The sequence below is a fragment of the Dermacentor silvarum genome, chromosome 10 (genome assembly GCF_013339745.2).
Source record: "Dermacentor silvarum isolate Dsil-2018 chromosome 10, BIME_Dsil_1.4, whole genome shotgun sequence".
NCBI classification, from domain to species: Eukaryota; Metazoa; Arthropoda; class Arachnida; order Ixodida; family Ixodidae; genus Dermacentor; species Dermacentor silvarum.
Genome location: NC_051163.1, coordinates 75,714,685 through 75,742,004, shown reverse-complemented (window position 1 = coordinate 75,742,004; position 27,320 = coordinate 75,714,685). Strand labels below are relative to the sequence as shown.

Genomic DNA, 27,320 nt, shown 5'->3' with positions numbered 1-27,320 from the left:
GTGAACCGAACCTTGGTTAAAGCTTCCTGAGAAGACGAAGTTTTTATATGTAAAACCAAGACCCGCCGCTGTGTTGAAGGGCAGTCAATGGGGCCTAAGATGCCACGTAGCGTTAGGGGAGCGTAACGAGTCCATGGCCACTGGGCGCTCCAGACAAAAATCTCTCATCGAGGTAAGAGCCACAGTCAAGTAATACGTGTTGCGCATCTCTAAACTGGCACAGTTATCACAGCACAGATCGATGACACGTCCTGTGCGACGCAGATAAGTGTTGAACGCTACGTTCAGTCCTGTATTTTATATTAAAGGATCCAAAGACTGAACATAGAGCAAGTGTCGACGAGTCTTACTTCGCCACAACGGCCTAAATACGAGAAAATACATTGATATCTATGACGTCAGACTGACGTGCCGATACTCAGGGTTTCGGCGTGAAATTTGAAAAATGTGAACCGTGACTTTCAAATTCGGTTCTACTAACCAACCTCTTCCCGCGCGCCTACTTCAATAAACCACGTTAAAGAAAAACTCTTGCGGAAACCATGTGCAACTTAAACGCTTGGAAGTCGTCTAACCACGCGTACTTTCAGCAAAAAATAGACCAAAAAAACCTATAACGCATACATACGAAGTGTTGAACGCTTAAATGACGTTTAGGCTTTACTCTAAGTGTCGGTGAGTTGTAGAGTGTAGCTCTCATATACGATACATCTGTCGAAATTGATATAACGTTCATCTTTGAAGTGCTCTTAAAAGGACGCCAAAAAGTAAAATGGGTTGACACGCATTAGTAAATTATCCTTCTACAACTAAACAGGTCACTTTTACCGCGAGAGCAGGCTGGGCAAGTCAGAGAAAATGCAAAAACGAAAGATCGTCATCATTTCGACGTTAATTACGTCACGCATTTCAGCGATGACTTGTTAGTTTTTCATATCGCTAAAGATGGGGCTGTACTATTCTAACAGAGCACAAGAACTAAACTTAGAAAGCTTTGAGAATTATTACTGGACTAAAGCGGCTCAAATATTCGTAAAATATTTCTAAATCCGTCGAAACCACACTCACGTACCGGCGTTGGATCTTCGGCTCGAAATGAGGAAAAAAAAGGCAGTCTTACCTTCCTTTTATCTTTTAATAATCTATCTAGATATTACCTACAAGTCATCAAAAAATATAATTTTGAGAATATACGTTGTCCGTCTAAACTAATTTAGTGTTTCTACTTAGCGTCTATTTGAACGCTTCGCCGAAACGCCCGTTAAACTTCCCGAGGCGGGGAAGGACAGCAGATGCGCGCTCAGTTGGGCGTCGACGTCCTTGGCTGTGGCCAGCAGGTCCTTGAAAGTGTATACAAAGTTGAAATACCGCGCGCCCCTCGGAGCCACCTAGTTGCCGCCGCCCGTCAGTGGACGACGTCTCGGCCAAAAGCGGGTCAAGAGCAACGGCGAAACGACGCGGAAGTGCAACGCGGGGAAGCTGAACCAACAGGAGGCGGTGAATCGTGCGAGATGCGTGCTACTCGTTAACGCATTTCAAGAAAAAAACGTTGAAACGAGCTTCTGTTTTGTAGCCCCAAAAAGACAAAGTCGCATGCAACCGTCATCACAATTATATAAAAAAAATATTTTTTAAAGAAAAGAAAGGAGGTGTTACTCTGGAAGTTCCGAATGGCGCGTGGTTGTCCCTGGCTGTGATAACCGGCGCTATAGGATGCTTTAAGATACAGTTTTGTAGGCAGTTTTGACGTGGTGCCATGGACGCAGCTTCTCACCGAAGATGGCGGCTACGATGACGTCAGTGCACCACATTATCGGGCGTACAATCTTGATTTCCTTTTTACAGCGTAAGCTGTTATGGGCTCATTCCAATAGCCGTTTCTGGTCGCGATGATGCCGCCGCCGCCCCGTAGCCGCTATCGCCAGAAATGCGAAAAAAAAAGTACCCGCTCTCCATCGGGATCGAACCCAGGCCCGCTGCGGGGGCGTCAGATACTTTACCACTGAGCCACGCAAGCTTTTCTTTATTTATTGTGCATAACTTACATACATCTGAGCCACGCAAGCGCATGCTATCACGCAGAAAAAAAATTCCCTTTATTTGCGCGCTGCACCTCTGCGCCTGCGCGCATCGGCAGGCCGACCGCAGCCTCTGTCAGTATGGTGGTGCCATCTAGTTAGCGTGCTTGCAACCGCCGCGTGCGACGAGATGCGATTCAGACGCGATGCGATTCAGACGAGGCGCGCAATCAACGCTATCCCGATGTTAGATGTTCGCCACGTATTCTGGGTACCTCTTCGGTACACGTTATGGCGCCTCCTCGCAAGGTACGAACCGCTGCTGAAGAAGCGAATCGTAGAGCTACGTGCGCGGCTACAACGAGGCATCATCGGGCTCAGCAGACTGCTGTGCAGAGAGCATTAGAAGCCGCAGCTCGCCGTCGACGCCGATGCCGCGCGGACAGTTCAGATAGTTCTCGTCAAAATAGAGGCGAAGACACTTTGCCGCGAAGACCTTGTTGTGCGTGGTGCCGAAATTGGAGCTACTCTTGCGCCGCTCAACCAGCTTACGCTGTGACTGTGCTGCGTGTGTCGCGCAGGCCTGTGTCTTTTTTTTTTTTTTGTAACTGCTTTTCAGAGGATGATCGCTGTTGTCGATTTGTTGCTCGGAGCAAAACGCGCTGGCCATGGGCGCTGTCACGTGTCCTTACGCAGCTTCTCGACATGCCGGTACCCCAACATGGCGGCCACGATGACGTCAGTGCAAACCATCTATATATTTCACATGCCCACTCGCGGAACGTGTCCTTGACGTAATATGAAAAGCAACTGTCGATATGCAGCGCCTTTCATTTCCTTTTTGCTTTTCTGCTCAGACTTGCTCGAATTTTAATTGATTTCTGAGTTTTTAGCCCACGTGCGTTAATCAACAAAGCTAACAATTTCCTTAATTATTGGTTTAAAATGTCCCGGTTAAAATTTCCAGCCCTAAGCGCGAGGACGAAGAGCCTTGAACGAGCGTTCTTCGTGTTGCATCTTCCGCCGCGATGGTTGGCATTGAACTCTGTCAGGGGCAACACTATGGCACTGTGTGCTGGCATATCTGAGCTTTCCTATGCTTGCCTTCACGGCTATGTAAAGGACGCGTAGACATTATACATGCAGTGTGGAACTGCTTTCAGATGTCTAGGCAGGGTGCTGGGCAGTGTGTGACTCACCTTGCTGTATTTACTCTGGCCATGGGCATCTCTCCAGAGCGTCATTACTGTCTCTATTGCGATGACTGCTTTTGAGAAGGAGACGAAAAGAAAAGGTGGAACAAAGTGAAGAGAAGAGGAAGGAGAAAAGAAAGAAGGAAGACAGAGAGAAAAAAAAGAGAAGAAAAAGAAAAACGTTGCCGGACTGATGGCTTCACGTTTTACAACACAAGCAAGAGGTAGGAGCACTGAACGTCGTGAACTTTGGCAATATTTTTGAATTTTCTGACGCCTTTGGGAATCGTATTCTTAATTCTGACGCAACTTGCTTCGCTTCAGGAGCGAAAACAGACCTGTAGCACAACTAGAGTTCAGTGACAAGAAGCACACTGCTAGAGTTATTTTTTTATTTTTGTTGGATTATTCTGCTTCGTAAAGTCATCACAAGTAAGCGGGTGCATTTATGAGCCATGCTTCCTTTTTTTTTCAGACCATGCAGAATTTAAATAATCGTCTGTAGCAGATAACATAATTGTAGTCCTTGAGCTGGATTAGTCGAAGCGGCGGGCATTACTCACACGAGAAATTGAAGTACATATTCGACTAATTAATACAAATTCACTGACTAACTTTTAAAGCATTTACCTTACGGCAAAAAAATTGCGATTTACGAACTGTAGTCAATGAGTTTGCTAGGCATATCCACTTAGAACGAATTCCAAGGTTATCACAGGTTTCGAGATATGCCCCGTGAAAGGGGCGGTAAGAATGCACCCCTGTTCCCTTTGCTTTTATAAAGAACCGTCGTTTTTTATGCATTGAAACATAGAAGTAACTGGAACACCCATGTATTTCGTCGCACACTTTGGGCATGAATATCTCGAAACTGGTCATTCTAAAAATTCGTTCCAACTGGATTCACCTTGCGAGCTCACCCGCTACAATTCGCCAATTTCACTATGCGCCATTAAGTAATTATTCTAAAGTTAATTAGTAAAACTATTAATTAACCGATTACGCATTTGAATTACTTGTGCAAGTAATGTCTGCCTGTTGAGTAGTTTCGCTCAGTGACTAGAATTATGCTAGCTGCCGGTCAGAGACGATTTTTAGAAATTCTGTATAGTTTAAAAAAAGCACCCGGTTTTTACATATGTCCTGTGCTTATCGGACCGCACCAAAGCATCTGCGCTATACCGAACCTAATCATGCAGCCTTACGTGCATGCGTGTGCCGCGCCCGTGAATATCAGTCAATATTTCTTTCTGGTAACATTTCTTTTACATTTGAAATATTTATGTTGGTGTCTTAACGAAAAGCAGCACCTGTCAATACTATACGGAGGAGAAATCTGTTTAGCTTTCCTTTAAATATATACATATATATTGTAAAGAAACAGAGTGCTGGGTGTATGCCAGAAACGCAGAACGCCCGTTTTACTCTGTTTCTTCACTGCTCGCGCCCGCAGTCAGAGTGCCCCGAGCCCTATTGCGTGTTTTCTCTTCATTATATTTATATAAATTGCAGGAGTCATGAGGGAGGTAGTGGCCGAATACTGCACCAGGGAGGTCAATTCCTATTCTGGTGACGGGGTGTCTTTGTAGAAGCTTAGTGGGACTTCCGAATTTGGTTGCACCTGGACTAGTATAACCCCACTAGCTCTCGGCATTTTTTTTTTTTTTGCCGGGGTCAGGTGCCACTCAATGCCTGAAAAATGTAGTGGACTGGAGGAGGATTCGAACTTACGACCTTCAGATTAGAAGCCGCGTGTTCTGTCTCTGCTCCACGTACCACCTACCAGAATGGACACTACAGGAAGCGCAGTCGAGGACGGCAGAAAACTAGGTGGGGTGATGAAGTTAGGAAATTTGCAGGCGCTAGTTGGAATCAGCTAGCGCAGGACAGGGATAACAGGAAATCGCAGGGAGAGGTCTTCGTCCTGCAGTGGACATGAATATAGGTTGGTGATATATATATATATATATATATATATATATATATATCCCTTGACAAAGGTCGGTCCACCGACCGAAACTGTTGGGTAAATAAACCTACGATAACCGCGAAGTTGTGCTTCTGATTTATATATATATATATATATATATATATATATATATATAGGGTTTTCAAATTAAGCTTGGCGCAATTTTTAGAAATCGCCTGTAGCAGGTAGCATAATTCTTATCATTGAGCTGGGTTATTCGATGAGGCGGACATTAGTAGCACGACAAATCGAAACACATATTTCACTAATTAAGAAAAAGTCAGAAATTAACTTCTTAGTTAATTACGATACGACACATATTGCAATTTATGAAGTGTAGCCGGTGAGCTTGTCAGGCGTATCCACTTGGAATGAATTTCCAGGATGACACCAGTTTGGAGATACGCGCCATCAAACTCGCCGTAAAAATCCACTGTTGTCCACTCACTTGTTTACCGAAATGCTGTTTATACATTGAAGCACAAAAGTAACTGGAACGCCCATGTATTTCGTCCTACACTTCGGGAAAAAATATCTCGAAACTGGTGTCATCCTGGAAATTCACTTCAAGTGGATGCGTGTTGCAAACTCACCGGCTACAATTCGTAAATTGCAATATGTGTCGTAATTAACTAAGAAAGCTCATTAGTGTATTTTTGATAATTAGTTGAATATTTGTTTCGAGTTGTCCGTGTTACTACTGTCCGCCTACCTCGAATAACCCAGCTCAATGATAAGAACTTATGGTACCTGCCACAGCGACTTCTAAAAATTCCGTGCAAGTTAATTTTGAACACCCTATATGTATGTATATATCATCATCAGCATCAGCAGCAGCCTATATTTTATGTCCACTGCAGGACCGAAGGCCTCTCCCTGTGGTCTCCAATTACCCCTGTCTTGCGCTAGCTGATTCCAACTTGCGCCTGCAAATTTCCTAACTTTATCACCCCACCTAGTTTTCTGCCGTCCTCGACTGCGCTTCCCTTCTCTTGGTACTCATTCTGTAACTCTAATGGTCCACCGGTTATCCATCCTACGCATTAGATGGCCTGCCCAGCTCCATTTCTTCCGCTTAATGTCAACCAGAATATCGGCCATCTCCGTTTGTTCTCTGATCCACACCGCTCTCTTCCTGTCTCTTAATGTAAAGAAGTCAACAGAGTTTTAAAGCATACCGGTGACCTGTACTAGCGTAAAAGTTTACCGCAACACTGTAAGGCATATACGAGAGCCGCCACCGCTGGTTGCCAGCACCTTGCGCAGGGGCTTCGTTTACGAGACTTGAAGCTCGCGGGACATTCACCGGAACGATGCGCTCTATTCTGCTGCGTAAACACCCACTCCAGTAACACAAAACAGTGAACACCGTCATCACCGAAAGCATTTCACCGTGAACTCCTACGAGGGCTTCATCACTATAGACTATAGCATTCTATAGCATCACTATTGACCCTTTTTGCGGAGCAGTTTGCTTAGAGGAACGACGAGATGGCGCGTTCGGCGGCGCGCCATGCGTTGCCTCAGCGAATGCGCACGAATACGAAACCATTACTGCTTCTGCCCTGCTACTGTGCGATCAGCTGTCGGAAATGCAAACTGGGTGTTCGATGATGCTCTGTTCCAAATTCATGCCGAAAAATGTGTAACGATTAAGGGAAGACGTGTGCGGTAGTTCACTCCAAAAATAGTCATTCACATATTAAGGAATGGAATCAACCTGTGTCGCTGTTGCTTCATAAGGACTGCCTGTGTTGTCGGCCCTTCGTGATGAACGCTTTTCCTCGAGGATCAAAAAGATAATTCATCTGCCAGCAATGTATAGCTAACCGCCAAAGAAGGACTTCAGCTTGGGAACGTCGGCACATATGAGGGAGTACCGCTCGTTACAAAAGTAAGTAGCGCCACTTACTGGCATAGTAAACTTCTCACACGCTATCTACACACATCCATGCCTACTCGCACGCAAACGAACGCCCACCCTATCGCCAACGTATCAATATTAAGTGAATGGGCACACACTTGAACCAATGTGCGGAAGCATGAGTGACGGCGACTACACCGACAAGACATGAATGTTTGAAGCTGAGCGTTTCGCGACGGTCCACAGAGTAAGCGAGGGACTAGCGATAATACGTATCTGGCTACAAGCTACCACGAAGTACAGAACATTTACATTCCGAGCTTTGTGCGCAGCAAGAACAAATATATCACAGCAGAGCCCACCCGCAAGCGATTAGGCCGAAAATAAACAATCAGATTGTGGCTGCACCGAGGAACTTTACTTAGAAACATGACAAGCCGCTGCTTCAAAATGTTTGCCAAATAAAAAATGAAGAGCACACTGATCCCGAATTTAATTCATAAGCGGAAAGTTTGGACCGCTTGGAATACATTTCTAGCCCCGCTTTTAGTACAAGCACCATATACGCTGCTCGCGCCGTTTGGACAAGGCGTATAATGAGCTCTGAAGCTGTGGTCAAAGCTTCGTTTCGTGCACAAAGCCGCAGTCTACGATATGCGTCGAAACGGAGGTTTGCTGCGCCGAACCGGCGTCACGCGCTTGCATTGTAAACGCGGAGGCAACGGAGGCAGCTGAGGCAAGCAATGGACGCGTCACCACGTGACCAAACATGGCAAGCGCCCAAGGGAGCGCCGCGAAAAGGGTCAATAGCATTCAAGTGATCGCGACCACCATATTGGGGTACCTGCGCTTTATGTGTGCGTCTATGTTTCTGTTCCCATCCCATCTTCTGCGCGCAGTTTAAACATTTTGCAGAAGAAACGTGACAGCATGGCAGCTGCGTCTTCCGCGACGCTGTCACCGTCAAAAACAAAACAAAACAATGCACGCGTGATGACATGGGGCATGACATCATCGTTGCCATCATGTTCGACTGCTAGCACTGTGAGAAACTGTGTCCGTGACGTCACGTGAAAGCTATCTGTATGCCACAAGCGACGAAGCTACTTAGGTGGCTTGGCGTACAGTGGCCTCCGAGATCAAGGGGCGCACAGACCGCGCCACCTGATCTTGGAGGCCTTGGGCGTGCCCGCGATAGGCCCATGGTACAGTGGTACCCAATGCTGGCGGAGTCTCAGTGTCACTCGTCTGTTGCGACTCCATCGATAATCTACATCCCATCGCCAAACCACGCCTCGAGACCTTTTCACAATGAAATGTATTTAAAGATTTATGCTTATTGCGAGTTCCGTCAAAGAAAGCAAGACGCTGAGCAAGCTCGAAATATGGTGTCGGCGTAGAGCTCGCAGTGAGCAAGACTGAACATTCGCTTGAAGGGAAAAAAATAAGATTAGCTCAACGCGCAGCCTTCTGGTGTGTCATGCAGTAAAAATAGTTTGCTTGCTGAAACCGAAAGCAAGCGACAGCGTCGTGCTGAATGTACAGAATGGACGGCTTGAAATTGTGACGCTAAAGTAAATGGAAATCGCGTTTCGTGGGTGTCACTGGAGGTTGCTCATCAACAGACGAGCACGATTCAGGGGCACTTACTGAACTAGTTCCACTTTGGGCGAAGTTGTTCGTTATTGAATGCTTTGGATTTATTGCATAACGATATGCTTATGGAATCCGTTATATTGAATGAGTTAACCAGAATAAATACTCCCCCCCCCCTTCTGGAACTTACGCAGTGACGGAGCCGTCTAAGTCAATGTCCTTGATCAAGTGACTCCACCATGTCGTTGTATGTACACATGGGGAGCGATTCATTGCTCCAAGGCTGGAGGAATTAAGGACGAATGACACCTCTTGCAGAGAAGGTTGAATGTTGCAGAACGGTGGAAGTTGATGTTTAGCGTATAATTGTGACAATGAAGGTGTGGCGGGGATAATTCGGAGGTTTTGGCGTGCTGTGCAAGGTCTCAGGTCTCAGCTCTTCATATAAGCGCGGCATCCGCTTTGATAAACACCTAGGACGGGAAAGAAAAAAAAATTGTCCGTTTACCAACTTTTTATTACTATTGTTCCTATTTTGCAGACGTGTGAGTAAGTATTTGTTGTTGGATTTTGGGATAGTCACTCCGTTCAAAGTGTCTAGAGCGAAATGTTCAGAGGCTTTCAAAAGAGCTGGCCCCTCATTTCCTGCGACATGCTTGGTGCCGACTCAAGAACATACCACTACATTCAGTATATAGGTGGTTTGTATTGACTTCATTGTGGCCACTATCTTGGGGTGCTAGCACATCCAGAAGCGAACAAGAAACACAACAGCACACGACAGGTCCTTTTTGCGCCCAGTGACCTATCGATAACAGTGATAATCCAGCCTTCAAGATAGCACAATTCCAGTGAACTCCGATCCATGACGTCACGCTACTTGTACCGACTGCCATGGAATCTAATGGAGATGCTCCAGAGTAATCCGCGGTGATTTTGACGTCACCACTTTTGTCACACTTGACTTTACAATGAACATTGTCTTCAATGTAGCATAACGTCATGGATCGGTGTGCCACATGCAGGCTTTGTGCTATCTAGAAGGCGTTGAGTATGGTGCACTGACGTCATCGTGAACACTGTTTGTGACGTTACTGGGAAACTATCCACATCTATATGCAAAACATTCAGCACCTGCCATGCACATATGCAGTATGGTAAGTGACGACTATTTCGTCCTTCTTATGCAGCCGGACCATCGCGCTCTTCAATGTGATGCCGAAACGTGCGTGAACGCATGCGCGCATTTGGAAGTGTACGCCATGCTGCCACGGTAGCTCGCGCAAGATCAAGTGAAATAATCATGCTACGGATGCGAAGAGCGTTACAATGTTTCCTGCAGTGCGCATGGCCTGGACGTTCTGTGCGTACAATGAAAACGAATGGTCGTCACGGCCGCTCGATTAAATCTAGTTTGTTAACTGGCCGACTGTTCCATTGTCTCTTCAAGCATGCTAAAATGTACTGAAGTGTGCGCTAAAGTACTGATATGAGCTCTAATAAAGTGTACAAGAGGAATCCTACTGATTTGATTGGGAAGAGGTACTTCGCTGGCTTGTTGCCTTGTGAAGGCCGATTAAATTAAATAGTGGCAGCTTATGATTTACTGGCAGCACAGTGTTTTCTGTTTGAAATGCTATTTCTCAGTGCGCACCTCAATACAACTTCATAACACTAGCGCATTAGGCAGTAAATTGCCTTTGGCGTGCCCTTTTTTTATCTTGTTCTTACTGCAGCAATGCACCCAGTGTTGAGGCAGACGTCCCAACAGATGACATGCGCTTAAGGTGAATTTAAACTCATTCACTGCCAGAATATATTGGCCGCGTAAATATATACCCTTCGATTCTTGTGGACATGCAGCGCGTGTATGTCTAGGCGTCTCCGAGGGCAGTATCAGGTTCCTGAGGACATATGGAAACAGACAAAGTACTTACCCAATTAAAGACGGATGATCGAGATCATAGCTAGGAAGAAGGGAGTGAGGCTATCGCTTGGTAACCGGTCCGTGGAAGTTCGCTGTTTGCACGAGAAATCATGTCATTGTGTATGGAAATCCAAGAAGATATGGTCAATCTGGCCGCCTTCTGTATGTAGGCGAGCTGCCTGCGCGCCGGCCATGTCAAATGTACCAAAACCAACCTCAATTGACTGCAAGCCTTAAGTGACTGTAACCATCATGGCGCAGGTTGCTTACAATCCTTGACACAGTACTTGTAAATGGTGTCGACTTGCGCTGAAACTTTCCAGATATTGACGGCAGCGCATGCATGCCGGAAAACACACGAGCGGAGAAATCAAAATTTGAATGACGCGATTGACAATGTCGATGATACTTCCGATGGCTTATCGCGAAGCACTGGGCGTTTGCGCCACTTGAATGCGGTCACGCTAACATTCCCAAGCTTGAGCTTTTTGCTGCGCAAATCTGGGCACGTAATACAGAGACGAACAATGAAGCATGGGCGTCCCTCTTGACGTTTGGAACGTCACTTCGTTTTCTTCGCAGCCCTAGCGAAGTGTGAAATGGCCAAAACTGAACTATGGCCAGAAATGAACTATAAGGGCGGCTTCCTTCGTCCTAATTGCTTTCCTTTTGTTCAGGAGCACCGGTTTGGTTGCACGAACTCGTCGGCTGCGCTAGGCCTAACCTCATCTGAGCGAGATCGGCACCGGCTCAAAGTCGGTATGGACGGCTGCAAGACTGGCAATCGTGCATTTCAACTTCGGAAGCTAGTTTTGCGACTCACTTTGAGCGCCAATAGATACACATCCAAGTGCAGTTGCGGCGGCAACATATATATCGGTTGCCTGCTTGACTGCCGAGCCATATATCTCACGAAGGAATGGCCGTACGACGGTCGGGGGGGGGGGGGGGACTGTATGGTTAAGACTGTGTCGCGGCGGGAAAGCCTGTCACACTATACGAAGACTCACTGTCGTTGGTCGCGTTGGCGGCGTTGTCAGCCTAGTGTGACGGAATGCCTCTCAGTGAAATAGTCTGCTGACAAGTTAGCCGATCATCGGCGTCTTGTTGGCATTGTTGTCAGTTCGGCACAATGTGGCCGTACTTTTAGCAAGCTCCTATAGATGCATGGTGGAGCTAGATTTCCTTATAGGTGACATTGTAAGAAACGCTATGCATTTAAGGAACCCAGAAACAGTAAAGATGACAGGACACAGAATCTGCTGAGACAGGAAGAAATATTCTTTTTTTATTTATTGCATCATTTTAAAGACAGTTATATGCATCGTAAATAGATATCGCCATGTAAGTTACACATGTAAACGCACACAATCAATCATATTTTTTATCGACATAATATGCCTTTGGGTCAACCGCGGTGGTTGTTCGCCAGCACTGGCCAAACATTTGCACCGTCACAGCACAATTGGGAAGGCTACACCACTACATGGCTTTTATCTAGCGCTCGCACCTTTGTCATAGGCAGATTAGAACACCTGCGCACCTGTATATGCTGACACAACGAAACAGAAAGCACCAAGAGTACTCAAACACACTGGAGCAAGGTCAAGTTACTGCATTCCATTGATTGAAGTTTGCGCGTCTGCGATAGCGCATCGACATATCGTGCCCCAATGGCTGGCTTCAGTACCCAAGAAGTGGTGATTCGCGGTTATACGGTAAACAATGACGAGGCCGTCCACTAGCCTGCACAGGATGCTTTCGAAACGCAAGTCACGAAGGTCACCATTTATTCGTATGTGACGGCTCACTGATTGCTTGTCGCGTGGAACCAGATTGTCTAAAGAGATTTGAACAGGTTTAAATACCCTTTTCCTCGGTGATTGTTCGACATGTCACCTCGATATTAATTCGCGACCACAAGGAAGACATTTCCGACCCATTTCTGACGTAAGGCTCCACGCGGCGTCACCCAACCGGGAACCACTAGACTTTTCTATTGGCCGAAATACGTACGATGGGGTTCACATTTCGGTCTCTATTACATACCTAAAGACACAGTTTGGCCGGTGTAACAGCGCAACTTGCAGCGTAATATCAATGCTGCCCAACCAGATGAACCACGGCCAGAAATATGTCGGAAGCGTGGTCGCTGTGGTCACCGTTTTGCGGAGACATATGACAATGGGCATCGAAAGGAAGACACCAGAGAAAAATGTCCTCATTGACGAGTGCATTTTCACATATCCTTGTTAATTGTTTTTTTTTCTTCAATTGGTCAGTTACACCTGAAACCGTTTATGTGAAAGCAAACGAATGTCCCGAACCCTCAGCATCATCTCGCTGAGTGTGTAGCAGCTCTTAACTGAAGTGAGGTCCCTGCGTTCTTTTGTAATGTTTCTTTTTTTTAATATTATGACCATTGTGAGCACAACTATTATGTCAGGGAAAATGAGAAGCCGGAGCAACATATGGGCACCAACTTTTCATTAAAACCATTGAATAAAAACACGCTTCATTATCGTGCAGCCTCGAGCCATGTACTACCAGAATCTTGCACTAATCATCTGCGCGACATTATCTCGCGTACATATATTTCACACGAAGAAAACAAACATAGCAACCAAAAAGAATGACAAGCTTTATCCTAGGAAACACCAGTGAAACGGCCTGCAGGAGATGGCGATGGAACGGAGTGAGTCTCTTCTTGGCAGGAAATTCAAGGCAGTGGGATGACATACGAGTTAGAGAGTTACGGCTACGGTTACAGACGCATGAGCTTCGCATCAGCCATAACGCACTCGTAGAGCAAAACTGATTAGGAATAGGCGTGCAACTTCCTTTACTCGTTTCCTAAGGTATTATGCAGTTCATGTTTTCTTCCTCCCTGCCTTTCCCCTTTTTCTTCTGTCTCTCTCTGTCACCATGTTTTCTTGCTTTGCCTTCGTGCCACTTGCAGAAAGGAAAGCTTTGGACAATAGCAATATCTGCAATCGAGAAAAAAAAAGAGGAAGGAAACTGTTCCACGTTCGAGTTACAAGTATCGGGGAGGATGGGTTCTTTCAACCAACAGTATACAGGAATAGGCATACTTATTTATGCGTCCTTAACTCTGAAGCATCAGTTTATCTGTACCTGAGGCTCCTTAATACCGTTCATTCGTTGCGTTTTCATTAAAATTATGGTTGATAACAAAGCCTGGAATTATAATTCAATGTAACATGACAGTGACCGGCTGAGATCCAAGGACAGTGCTGCTTTCGCACAATACCTCTTGCGAGACGCAGTGAACAGCCACACAAGTAGCGATAATTTCGTCACTGGTGCGCGAGCAGACCCTAGTCCCGAAGCACAGTAACGGATACATGTTGCGATAAGTGTTTTCTAGAACACTTTTTAAAAATAAGATGGCAGTTTTTTTACAATATCTCGATCTTTCAACAATGATAGGGCTGCCACGAGAGAGCGTGAGAGCGAGACGCTGAATGTACTGTTAGGCTACCAGGAGTAGCCTGCCTCACACGCTGCGAACGAAATTCCCGCCACTGGTGGCGCTTTCAACATAAGTGCTGCGGCGGCTTCCAACGGCCGCACGGAGCCTAAATCTTAGCAGGTTTGTGCCTCCGTCATGATGTTTTCCAGTTGTTGCACCTGAGCGTTGGGTTTGAAGACTGCCAAAACTTCGTATACTGCAACCAAAACATTCAGCTCTGAAGCCTGTCTATAATAAATACACGAACAATACTATTCCCTGCAGGGCGCAGGTAAAGCCAGCTCTGTGCAGTTAGCAAGCACTAGAAATTGACTAGAATATAATAAGAAGCACTCCTTTCTTCTCCAATGCCAGCGGTCACTCCACACGTACATTACAATTCAAGAGCATATAGAGAGTGCTTCACTTCTGAACGGCATGGGAACGTGCGTTTAACATTGCGAGGATAGGTCTATAGCGACATTATCGTATGTTATACTATTATGAAGACAACGGGCGTACACTGACAACAACAATATTCACAACAAGGGAAAGAGAACAATTTCTTTTCTTTATACATACGTGTTACGAGTATACACACACAACACCAGAAAAGTCAGCATGTATAAAACAGCGCTGCAAAGATGAAAGACGTCGGTTTCAAGGCGAGAGCTGAACGTTGGCATATCTGTAGCTTGCGCTTATAATGTGTATATGCGACTACTAGACTAACATTAAATTGCATGGCTTTTTGTTTTGTCTTCGACATTCACCGCTGCGAAGATGCAGCGCTCAGCACTATACTAACTTTTCTCCTACCCACCATCAAAGGAGTGTGCTCGAGCTCACGCGAGCAACTGCAGCTATAACCCGGCACGCGTTCTTCGTTTTGGAGCGTCACGCACACTGCGGAGAAAGTTCTGTCAACATTAATGCTCTTACCCGTTTACGAGGCTCTCTGTACTGACGCAAATGGTACACACGATTTGCTTGCTGAAACAGCGCGCTTGCTTTTTCATTTAAACGTTTCGGATGCAAAAGTGTCGTGTCATCGTGAACACCGATAACTACCCGTATTCCTATCGTAGTGACACGCACACATAAAAAGAACTTTTAAAGCTAATCGTTACTGCCCTAGCTTCGGTTAAGAGTGACAAGCGGATTACACACACAAACTGCTCCAAGGGAGAAGCGGAAATGTTCCTAAGTACTTCGTCTAATGTTTGCCAGTCATGCACACACAGGCGGTGTGTTTCGTGGCAAACAAGTCTCACGGCATTTAGAGAAGAAGACTTCGCCTCATTATACGCCGCCAAGCGGGAAAGTAATCACCCTTAAAATCACGCTTAATTGACCCTGCGCTTACGCCTTGAATTTCTGTGCCTCACGCAACTTATAAATGCTGGACGCTTCGCCTACACCCAGAAACCAATCAAGAGTTGTCGTCACCCGCACTGTCACATTTATGGGATGGTGATAAAATGGGCTGCAAATTTCGAGCGCCACAAGCAGAGATTTTGATGCAAACCACTAAAACCACTAAAACACTGTTGCAGTGTATCCTATCAGCAAACTGCCCCTCTTCGATGTTACAAACATAATACCATCCGCACCGTCGAAGAGCAGAAATTGCGATTATGTTCTTGATAAAGTAGAAGTCATTGGTTTATAGCTGCCTCCTGAGGCGTGAGCCTACTACGTACTGAGTTTCGCTGTCAACGTTTCGCAATTCGCGGTGATCACATAACATACCAAAGAAGTACACAGCGTAGCATAGGACAATGCAACATAACCTCGTATAAATGACACAACTTAACCCGGCACAGTACAGCATAACACACCATTGCGTAACATTAAAGCGCAACAAAGCATCTTTTAGCCATTCAGGCGATGCATCGCCAGGAGTGGAAAGAGTGTAGAAAGCTGCCCATCACAGTTCGGAAGGCCACCAAACGACAGTTGGATAACGCCGAAGAAGCCGAAACGAGCAAAATGCGGACAATACGGTCATACTTATCACGCATAAAAAGTTATCGAAGTTCTACCTCAGGCATTCGCATTCGGTGGCCCATAAACAACTGCGGCGATTCGAACATGTCATCGAAAAATAACGGAGTCAATTGTATATGAGAAGCACATGGGCTTTCAATTGCGCGAATAATTTTTTTTAATTTGCTGCCATTGGCATATAGATAATAAGCCTATAGTCTATGACAGCAGCTGATCTGGCTCACAGCGCAGCTTTTGAAAGACTAGTGGTACCATCACTCGTGTAACACTAAGGTATATTTACTATTCACCTAATTCATTTCGAGATGTAGAACGCGATAAGACAGAATACTTCCTGTGACATTGGAGCCTTTAAAAACGGTGGTAGGATTAGGAGCTCGAAATACCTTTTTGGGCAAAAATCTGCTCCCCTTTCACGTCATTTGCACACTGCGTTGTTGATGCACCACTCGGCCAGAGTTACATTTTTTAGTAGTCGTAAAGCGATAAATCTAAATGCTGTATGGCATAGTACCGAATATTTAAGCGTGCAACTAGCGTGTTCTTTCTTATTAAGAAAGGAAGTTTTAAAACATTTCGAAGAATGGATACACAAACCGTATCATAGATGATGCAGTGACAAAGAATTTGGTTGTTTTCCAACGCAAGAGATCACATAATCTCGCTCAAGTGTTCTGTATTGTTTATGAGTCGATTCAATATGCCTATATACCATCCCTCTTGGCTTAATGTGCATCATTCTGGAGGCGCATATCCGTCAGGGAGGAAGAATGGCTCTTGTTGGCTGGATTTGTTACTCTAAGGAAAAACGTGAAAGGGGGAGCTGCAGGATATCCGTGGGAGAGTGAGCCAACTCAGACTCCGCGTCACCACAAAAGATGGACGACGGCTCAGGACTGCGAAAAATGTCCCAGTCATCCTTGAGTGTGGAAGATCTCCCTGTATTTCTTTTTATTTCAAGTAAATGTAGGTTTTTGATAGAGAACTAGACTAGCCACACTGCTTTTAGCAGCCATGCTAGCAAGCTTCATTTTTTAGCAAGCTGCTTGTACTTGTTTTATATACCGGTGGGACTCCAGCGGTCGGTTTAAAGAACCAATAGCCAGACAGAGCTGCGCATAAGAAACAGGACTCCTAGATGAGATGACTTAGCAAGGAGTCAGAGGATGCTGCTCTAAAATTGTATAGGCAGTGTATGAATGTTGTATTATCCTTTTGTAATAAGAAACAAGTGCACTCCGCACGTTACCGCAGCTGAACCGCGTTGTCTGATTACCCTTTTGTTGAAGCTGTGTTCCTCGAAGCATAAAGTTTCCTATAATTCTGGAGAGCAAAGTATCAGTTGCATGCATGGGAATGCCAGAAAGCGAGGACCTTGAAGTAACATCTTTCAAAGAAAAGCCAGGATATCCCGACTGCACGTCTGGCGACAAATATTTTGTCAGTCACAAAGGCTTAGCTTCGAATTAAAGTACTTCTTGTTATATTATTTTCATCGTCAGCCCTCATGTGTGTCCGAGGCAGGACAAAGACCTTTCCTCTGTCAAATACCTCTGTCATCCCTTATTATAAGAAAGGATTGAAAAAAAAAGACATTAGTCTTTGAGCAAATGTAATCAGGTCTCACAAGAAATGTGGACAGCAACAACCGCACACAGCAACTCTATTCGCGCATTCATGACCATATTTTAAGCCAAACCACGTTGAAGACAAGCTCAAAATGTCAATATACGCCATCGTTATAGTGCCCTCAGAGTATCCTTTAAGAAAATGCAATAGACAGTGACATCAGATTTATCTCCACGCAGTATTATAAATAACTGTGGCACGAAATCAAGTTATATGTCAGAATCACAGGACAAACATAGAATTTTCGCCCTCAACCACAGAATTTCATGCACAGACCTGACACAACGCAGCCAAGACACAACAGGACTCGTGCTCTTATTGGCTTAGTTTCTTCAGACAGAGGCTGTACATCCTAGCATTACCCTCAACCGAAGGGACGAACAGACTTCCAGATCTTGTGCCAACTAACCTACGACGACGCAAAAAAAAAAGTTACGAAAAAGAGAAGAAAGGATAAATGAAAGGCAGGAATGTTAACGAGGACTGGGACCGGTTGGCCACACTGCACTGGGAGAAGGGGAAAAAAGATTCAAGTAGCAGAGAAAGTCATGAGTTCATGCGCTGCCGGAGTTACAAAAAAAAAATAGCTTGTAGTTCGACTACCTGGCTGAATGTCACGTTCCTGTAGCTGAAAGACCTTTCTGTTTGATTGACTTCGCGACTAGGTTTGCAATAGCGTGCAAAACATCTTCAAAGCTGCCCGAAGGTGCAACAAGAGCCAGTGTAGCCTATATCACAATTTCACTGATGTACGTTCCCCTTAAAACTATGTCATTGGTACACGAAGCAGGAAGGGCAAGTGGGAACAGCCGTGTGCGCATCTGAGAACTAGCTCAGCGAAAAAAAAGTCGTTGATATATTCTGGAAGCAGATAGCGTCAAGTAAATAGCCCACAAGCAAAACAAGCACACTGAAGAGCTCTGCAATTGCAAGATTCCAATTAGTCTTGCAATTCAAATCCCCTGACACGGAGTCACTGCAGCTCATAAGGAACGTTGTTGATTGGCTTGGCAACACCGTTTTCAGTTCATAATAGTCAGCACTGTTTGCCGAGAAAATAAGTCAAACTGTAGGAATTCTCGTCAAGAAATGGCTGCCAGAAACCTGGCATTGGACTATGAACGTTTCTGAACTTAAGGAAATGGTTTGCTCTCTTGAAGCTTCACACGTTTGCTTCTTTCGAAGTCGAGTATGAATGAGTGTCCCCTAAACATCTGAGCTTTGTGTAGCCGTAAAGACTGATATAAACGCGCTATGTTTTGTTTTAACCTAATGATTTCGATGTGAAACTAAACTTGTCATATCGATGTTTTGGTATGCCCACCGTAAAAAAAAAGGAATGTGATTGTCGGAAAAGGTATTAGTCGATTGAAATTGTCCGAAAGCGATTTCGCAAATCGAAAGATTGATTGATTTACACATCCACATAGTTTCTGTCGGCTCTTGCGTTGTTGTTCGCCCAGGAGCGTGTTACAAGCTCAGCGCATTCATAACTTTATACCGGGACAGGTCGCTTTTTTAGTTAATGACGCATGGTGATGGAGACAAGGAAATATTTAAAAGGATATCATTGCTGTCATACAAGGCCTCACAATATTTATTATGGCAAATCTAACTACACGCAATAACTGATTGCATCAGAGAATTCACTTCTGTTCTCAGAAAATAGGCGGTAGAGGACAATTCAGGTAACGCGTCCATTATGAGAACTGTTCCAGTGTAATGAACACTATTCCGCATACTATGTGAAGCAGACAGCGCTCTTCCACATAACACGAAGGAAGGCCTACGGACGCTTGCAATTTACACCGCTGGTTTCAGCAATTGAGCGAGTGTCACAACGATCAGAAATCGTTCGTTGCAGTTGACGAACGGGTCCGCATCAGATAACTATCGTTGATAATAAATGAAGAACTGCAGTGTTTCAAGCGAAGCGCAAGATGTAAGATCGATAGTGTGTAAATAAACTTCAAAAACAAACAATTCGAATGTAGAAACACGCGAATGTTATATTGTACAGTGGGGTCCATTGTTAAAGGGAACACCGGAGCGCGTGGCGTCTGCTCGACGCCACCGCCGGTCGGCGGCCGCTACGAGTGTCGCGCAGGCGCAGTGAGCGCTGTGGGCGGTGCTCTTTCGTCGTCAGCTATGGTCAGGGGCCGTGCTTCGGATCGTCGCAAAGCAAGCAGCTCGCGTAACTCGTGTTTGAACGCAGCCACTTTCCTTCCAGCTGGAAGGAAAGTGACTGGATTGATGTATAATCAGACAAATGCCCTTAACATCAGCAGCAATAACCGTGCCGCCTTTTGTTCGCCTTCTTGTTTCATAAAAATTTGCCCGCCTTAAAAAATGTTTTGTGCATGTTGATTCCCATTATTTAACGATAACTCGTGTGATAGCTCTTTATAAATTAATATGCTCTTTAAAGGCACGTGTGGATTCTTTGTCAGCCTACGCACTACAGCGACTCGAATATGCAGTAGTACAAATGCGATGGGCAATACACACGGAGAAGTATTCTATAATGTAGCTGTGCCACAAAAAGACATCCGTAAAAAAATGATCATGTTTGTCTTGTAAGCTGAAACGGCAAAACACCTGCTTGTTAATATTTTGCCTCGTCTACTTTTCCTTCAGCTTTGCAATGGCTGGCTATCAGTGTGTGACCATGCACTCACCGGTCAACAATAAAAAGCGTGATCGGATTGCTTCTCTACTTCCCGAAGCGTGGCAGCAGACGGTAGCAGACGACAGAAGAGCACCGCCCACAGCGCTCACTGCGCCTGCGCGAAACTTGTTGCAGCCAGCGGCCGGTGGTGGCGCCGAGCAGACGCCACGCGCTCCGGTGTTCCCTTTAACAGTGGACCCCTCTGTACATGCCCCTTTCTGTGTAATCCCGAAGTGAACATTTCATGGCGAAGCTGCATTGTTCGCTTGCAGTGCTTTTTAAAACTTAAAAAGATGCTGGTATGGGTTGCGCTTTAGAAGACAAGGGCACACAGATAAAAATCTTCTGTCTGGGGTATTACGCGCCAAAATCAGTTCTGATTATGAGGCACGCCGTAGTGGAGGGTTCCGCATTAATTTTTACCACCTGGGGTTCTTTAACGTGCACTACAACGCAAGCACACAGATAAACAAACACACAGATAAACCAACGTAAGCGCTCTAGCAACTGACATCAGTGCTAGAGCAGTCCGGTTTGTTGATCTGCGTACCTTACTGTGTCCCTGCTTTCGAAAGCTCAACCCATACCAATATGAAATACCATCTTGCCCAAGTACCAGTACTCTTAAAAACATGTAACATGGCGTTGACGAGACTACAGCCAACATTTGAAGATACTAAGGCGGCGTAAGTGGGGGCTTCCAGCCGGCAGGCCACATTGGAGACATAATATAAGCGGACAAAATCGCTCAACAGTTAATAGGAGCTAGTTCTGGTCTCAGTCAAGGTGGCACATGTAGCGCTAGAGGGCATGCATACGAACTGGCTTCTTTTGACTGTTCACGATTTTCATGCGTCCTTTGATTGTACACTCAGTGTCTTCTTGCTGACCGGTGAACTACAAAATTGATTAAAACACCTCGACGTGCACTAACACTATTGTGTGAGCGCATATATAGAGACCATCACATGACTGTATGCAACACAAAGTTCCCGAGTTTGCTTCTGCAACAGCTGCGTGAACGCGCTCCGGGGAAATATTTGTTCAGCCCGTCTTGACAGAGACGCCCATTCGATGGCACTCCAAACATGACAGCTTTTGCAGTGGGCATAACTAGTTAAAATCACAGATACATGAAGAAGTGTGAAGGGGTTAAATGTTGAGAGAAGAAAGCTATCTTCGTCAGCAGGCGTCATCTTAAAAGAGCGAAAAAGTCGGCTCGCCTCAATCCTTTCGGTCAACTGCTGGCGAAGATTGTCTTCGTGAATGATTTGCGCGAACGGTGACTGCAAAAAAAAAAAACGCAGGTTGTACACACATTAGAGCATTACGACCCTAAGCCTATCCCTTGATGTTCACCTTAGGCGTCAAGTAGCACTGATAATCTGGCGTCGTGCACTGTAAGTATACCTACATATCTCTTGTTCTAAGTTTTTATTTTTGCGAATGAAAGAACGATCTATCCTCGTCCACAATAGGTTTCCGCAACAGCACAAAAAATAAAAAAAGTGATTTTGAAGCGTCCCAAGCGCACATGCGACAGAGGCAACCGTGCCTTCATACTCCAACAACAACATATTGTACGAAAACAGACTTGTTTGGCTATCTCGTGGTCGAAGGCATACAGAGGAAGTGCGGACGACAACCAAAGAAGAGTAATCTGACGAAACATGCCGGGACATTACACCAGCCAAGGTGCGAAAACACGAACGTATGCAGCCTGGACACGTGGTTGGCTGACGCAATGTGGTCAGCCTCATTATCCCACAAACGTTCCTTTAAGCCGGCGGCTTGTCCCCTTTCTGCCTGAATGGATCAAATGAAGCGATAGCAGCGATATATTAGGTGATAACGCTTCCCCAACTTAGTTATTGCGTGATCGGCTATCGCAACTACTAGTTCTTGCGAACCCACCATCCTGATGGACGGTGGGGTCGCAAGACCACCTAGGTGCCAGCCTAGGTGGAAGTCAATTTATTCGTATTACTGCGCTACTAACGAAATCTAATGAAACTGCTGAAACACCTACAGATAGCAGGCCCTGTAAAGCGGCCAGTAAGCCGATGACATCTAGGCTATGGCGTCGCAGCCTTCACACACAGGTGACACCGTGAGACACAAGCATGTGGCAGATTGCATAATGCTTGGGCTAGGTGACGTTGGTTGAGCGATCGCATTTGTGACGTCACTGAAATGGAAAGAAAGTATGCTGCAACGCTCAACTTACGTGCATCCGCACCTCTTCAGAGGCTTCTTTTATCAGTCTCAGCGTCCGCAGGCAACATATTTGAATGCTCCAACTTGTTGTGTCATTGCTCACATCAGCGTTAGTGCCCTTTCCAGATGCCACCAGCGCATGCGCCGTTCTGATTGGCGAGCATATGGCGTTTGCTCCAGCATAGGCCGAGCAGAGTGTTAACGCTGTGCTAGAGCACCACATTAGACCTTTGTAAACTTATGTACGCAAATTACAACCACCTATAATTACCATGAAGTGCACACGAGAACACCAAAGCTGGTGGCGATAGTGTGAGGCGCATTGTTGGACAAAAATGCAATACAAACGTCACTGACTTGCACGATCCTTCTGCACATATACAGAACAATTGAAGAGCCAAAGCTTTTGTTGTGAAGACAATGGATCTGCCAGCATCATTATGGCCGCAGGTTAGCACTACACATTCGCTCATTGCCATACATGTTTTGCGTGCTCAGTTTACGGCATCACGCGATATCCCCAGTCAGGATCAAAGAATTGTTTCTGTCTACTTCTCCAGTATCATGGCCATTAGGCAACAGAGCTCTTTTTTAGCGCAGCATACACGTACAGGACTAGCCACCTACGAGATTGTGGAATGGCATAGGCCGTAGCGGCAGCTCAGCTGGCGACATTTTATGACGCCGTATTCAACCAAATGTCTGCGCCGACACATAAGATGAACACATTCATAAATGAACACTGTCGCTCAGTTTAACATTTCTACGATCTTTGGTTGAATGCAGTGGCATAAGCAGCCGCGACAGTGCCATTCTTGTGTAAGTTTTCCGACATTCGTGTTTGACTAATTAGTAGTACGCTTAAAGAGCTCACACGCTGTATTATTGGAAATGGGTGTGCCCCACGCTAAAAACTCCGCATTGAAAAGGTTCAACCATGTCCTGCTGCCATCCGAAAACGCCCCTTGCTATACAGTAAACTTTTTCGTTCGGCAGTGGACAAAGAAAGAACTGTCCACTGAGCTCACAGATGCGGCAACACTTCATCATCTGACCCGTGCTGCTGACATGGCAACACGACATGGATGAATCCGCTTTGTTTGGAAGAAAATTGCAGCTCCTTTCCCACATAGTGCCGAGTTCGCTGACAGACCACGTGTCCGAGTGTCACGTACCGACGGGGACCTATAGCCACCGTTTGGTAGCTTTGGTTAAGTAGGCGTCATATAAGGACGTCGCCGTTACTACTGCTGAAACGGGTTGAGCGAACCGCCCGACGGGGCGACGGGAGACGTGACGGCGGCAGGCGGCGCTTGCTGCGTGGCCGGCTGGTCCGGACCGGAAGTGAGTGTGCTCTCGTGTTCGTCGACGCTGTTGTCAGACAAATCACTGCGCATGCGCGAATAATAGCGCACGTGCTGCGTCATCAGGCCGGAATCCTCGCCGCATTCGGGCTTGGCTCCGAACAGCCAGGCAGTGATGAGGCCTGCGTCCGAGGAACAAAGGAAAGGGGGGGGGGGGGGGGTCATCAGGCTAGGGGAGTGACACCGATGCCTTAGAAGGCAATGAGTAATGGTCCGAAGCATCGTCAATTTCACATACTCCTATATAAAAGACCGGCATGCGCGTGTTTAGGAATAAAGCGGTTAGCATTACCGATGTACAGACCGCTACGAAAGACCCAGTTACATTTGCAGAGGTAAGCAACTATGTAAGCTTACAATAACATAAATGGAGTATACATCACAGCATGCGACAAATATTAGCGCAAGACAGACAAGACAGAGAGGGGAGGACACAAAGACAGGGTGAGCACCTTCGACCACAGGCGCCGTTGCACACACACACACACACACACACACAAAAACGCGTAAGGCTTCTCTTCGTTTCTAGGAACAGGACCATGGTCCGAGCAATTTATTTACCTATTATGGGCGCCTATCTGAGACTTCAAGATGATCTCGAAGTTTCTCCCGGTGCTGATCAAACTGTGGACATTCGATAAGGGTACGCTCTACGGAAGCTTCCGGGGTGCCACAATGTACGCCGTCTGAAGAGGGTCTCTTCCGTATACAATGTAGAAAACGGGGTGTGCACGCCACTTCGAAACATAGACGATATAAGAGTGTGTCTAAAGCCCGTTCTCTCAAGCTCTTGAACAACACAAGGCGTTTGTCCTGACAGTTTGAACTCGTACCCCCGTATTCATAAATGCATCTTAATTGTAAATGGCGCCTGGTGTGAACGTGCCCAAGACTCTCATTGCACTTCTCTTGATGCGTTCACGACAGGCGTAATTTAAATCAAATCAGGCGTGGGCTTCGATTTAAGATGCATGCCTCAATACGGGGGTTAGCCAAGTACTCTCAAGAAGCGGCGCGCCTTGCAAGAGTATACGAACGAAGCCGGTGGCACATAATTCCGCACCTCGTCCTCCGGTAAGTTGGTGGCCCACAGCCCAGAGGCCAACGTAGACGACACACGAGAGCACGCATAGGGCCATGCAGGTGATTGGAAACGCTGTGGGTCCTATGCGGTGAAACTCCTGCAACACAAACGGCATGAAATATTGAACAAGTCAGTGAATCAATGAATCAATAAAAGAATTCGAATGAAAGGACAGCGTCAATGAAGATGCTATGGACGGACAAGACAGTATACAGACGCCTATAGCTCTGTAGAAATAGGATGTACTGGCTGCGCTGCCAGTTAGAGTGGTTTTATAACAACCAGTACTGATCACACGTGACGAGATATTTAGGCGTGCCAATTATGGTTTGTGCGCCTTCTCATTGTGAACTATGACGGGCGTTTTTTTATATAGTGATTGGTTTTGTTATACGCAGCCTCGTGTGCTACGTTCTTGTGATCCTTCCTGTCATGCCGTTTGATCCCAAAAATAGTCATTTAGGTGAGATTATTAAATAATGTCGCAATCAAAGTAATTATTTAAGTTATCTAATCCTCTTCAACAGCTTGTGATTTGCATAACCGCATGCATTTTAAGGCCAGTAAATGTGAGGCCAAAGGCTCTTTCACTATGCATCGTTATTATATTCGTCGGCAAAAAATGGCGTCCCCCTTGAGACAGACATTCTAGGCACTATACACGTGCGATCGACCACAAAAGTTAACGCGACACGGGTACCACGACAAATGCGAATTTCTGCTCTGTTTCGGCATGATGCTTTTAACTTATAGGTTCACAGTGTAGGCTGTGAAATCTATACGACACACTGGCACGTTGAGGCCGAGGATAAGTGCTCAGGCTTTCCGGGAATTCAGTTTCTTTATATTTTCTCGAATTCCGTATGCCGTCAGCTTTTGTGCCACTGCTGTACTTCAGACACATAGGTATTCAGCCAAGTTTGAAGAATACCACGCTCAGTATAGCATTCATAACTTCTCTGTGATCATTTCGTAGGCTGCAATAAGAGCACGGAAAAGAAGACAAGATGCGCGAACACTACTCACGTGTCCCAAGATGACAGGCATCGACATCTCACCCAGCGCTGCGCCGAAGACTAGCGTGCTTGTTATACGAGCTGCAAATGCATAAAAACAAGAAAAATCACTTTTAAGAAAGCGACACAACGAGTTCAGGTTATGACAACCGTAAATGTATTACAAATTCCAATAATTAGCATGTCTTGTGCTGGCTGAGACCGTTTCGACTGTACTGGAATCAGAAGCGAGCGGTTGCAGCCGATATGAACGGAAAAGCATCTTTAATTTTTTAAACAATTTGAAGCATTTAGGAACGCTGATTAAAGCCTTGATTACTGCGCCGTGTGGAGGAAATGTGTATAGAAATGGATGGTGGATGTGGATGCATTTCTTACGCAATAAGAAATGCATCGTTGTTTACCCGTAAAATTTTGAAGGGGGAGGTTAATTAGTTTTGCTGCGTGCCGGTATTGTGTTATCACAAGAAGGAAACCCAGCATAATATAAAGGCGCACAGTAAGAACCTTTATATTCCTAAGGGGTCTCGTTTGGAGATTTGCGTTATGCGCAGAGAAGTTAAGTCACTGGCGTAATGCACTGCACAAAGTGCACACGTTTATCGGGCAACGTGACACATAACAGACACAAGAACTGCTTTGATACAATGGACACGACATCCGTGCCCCAACCTTTGTCGCTTCTTTTGTATGCGTTTTGTCGCATTGCCCAAGTGAGGCATTAATTTATAAAAGCTTCCCGTTTTCTGTCATTCAGCCAATGCCTTTCCATTCCTGTCGTTAACGTTTTTGTTCTCAGTTTTCTTACAGGCCCATTTACATATTAAGGCTGGTATTAGCAGCACACCCACATGTTACTGTTAATTACTGTTAGCACTGTATGACTGGGCAACCAGGAGCAATGCTCAACATCTGTAAGTATCTCTGTCCGCTCGACTGAATTCGCTATTGGACATAGCCACTTAGATTCTGCTCAAGACCAAAGACAGCATGAGGTTTCAGATAACTGCCAAATAATTAAAATTAAATCATGGGGTTTCACGTGCCAAAACCACCATCTGATTATGAGGCATGCCGTTGTGGGGCACTTCGGATTAAATTGGATCACACGGGGTGCTTTGACGTGCACCTAAATCTAAGCACAGGCGTGTTTTCTGCATTTCGCCCCCATCGAAATGGAGCCGCCGTGGCCGGGATTAGATCCCGCGACCTCGTGCTCAGCAGCCCAACATCATAACCACTGAGCAACCACGTCGGGTTAACCGCCAAAGAATAAAGTCAAGTAAAATGTAT

The 27,320-nt window shown here is 45.7% G+C and overlaps 1 protein-coding gene across 1 annotated transcript in view; it reads right to left on the bottom strand.

Annotated features, from left to right (window-relative positions):
- Positions 1-20,958: 20,958 nt before the first annotated feature.
- Positions 20,959-27,320, bottom strand: part of LOC119431635 (major facilitator superfamily domain-containing protein 4A-like) — a 42,965-nt gene continuing 36,603 nt past the window's right edge. Inside the window, exons 9-11 of the mRNA XM_049657959.1 lie at positions 26,038-26,108; positions 24,991-25,108; positions 20,959-24,049 (exon numbers count right to left, since the gene is read on the bottom strand). Coding sequence (XP_049513916.1) covers positions 23,808-24,049; positions 24,991-25,108; positions 26,038-26,108 — 431 coding nt within the window. The 3' untranslated portion in view covers positions 20,959-23,807. The remainder of the gene's footprint in view (positions 24,050-24,990; positions 25,109-26,037; positions 26,109-27,320) is intronic.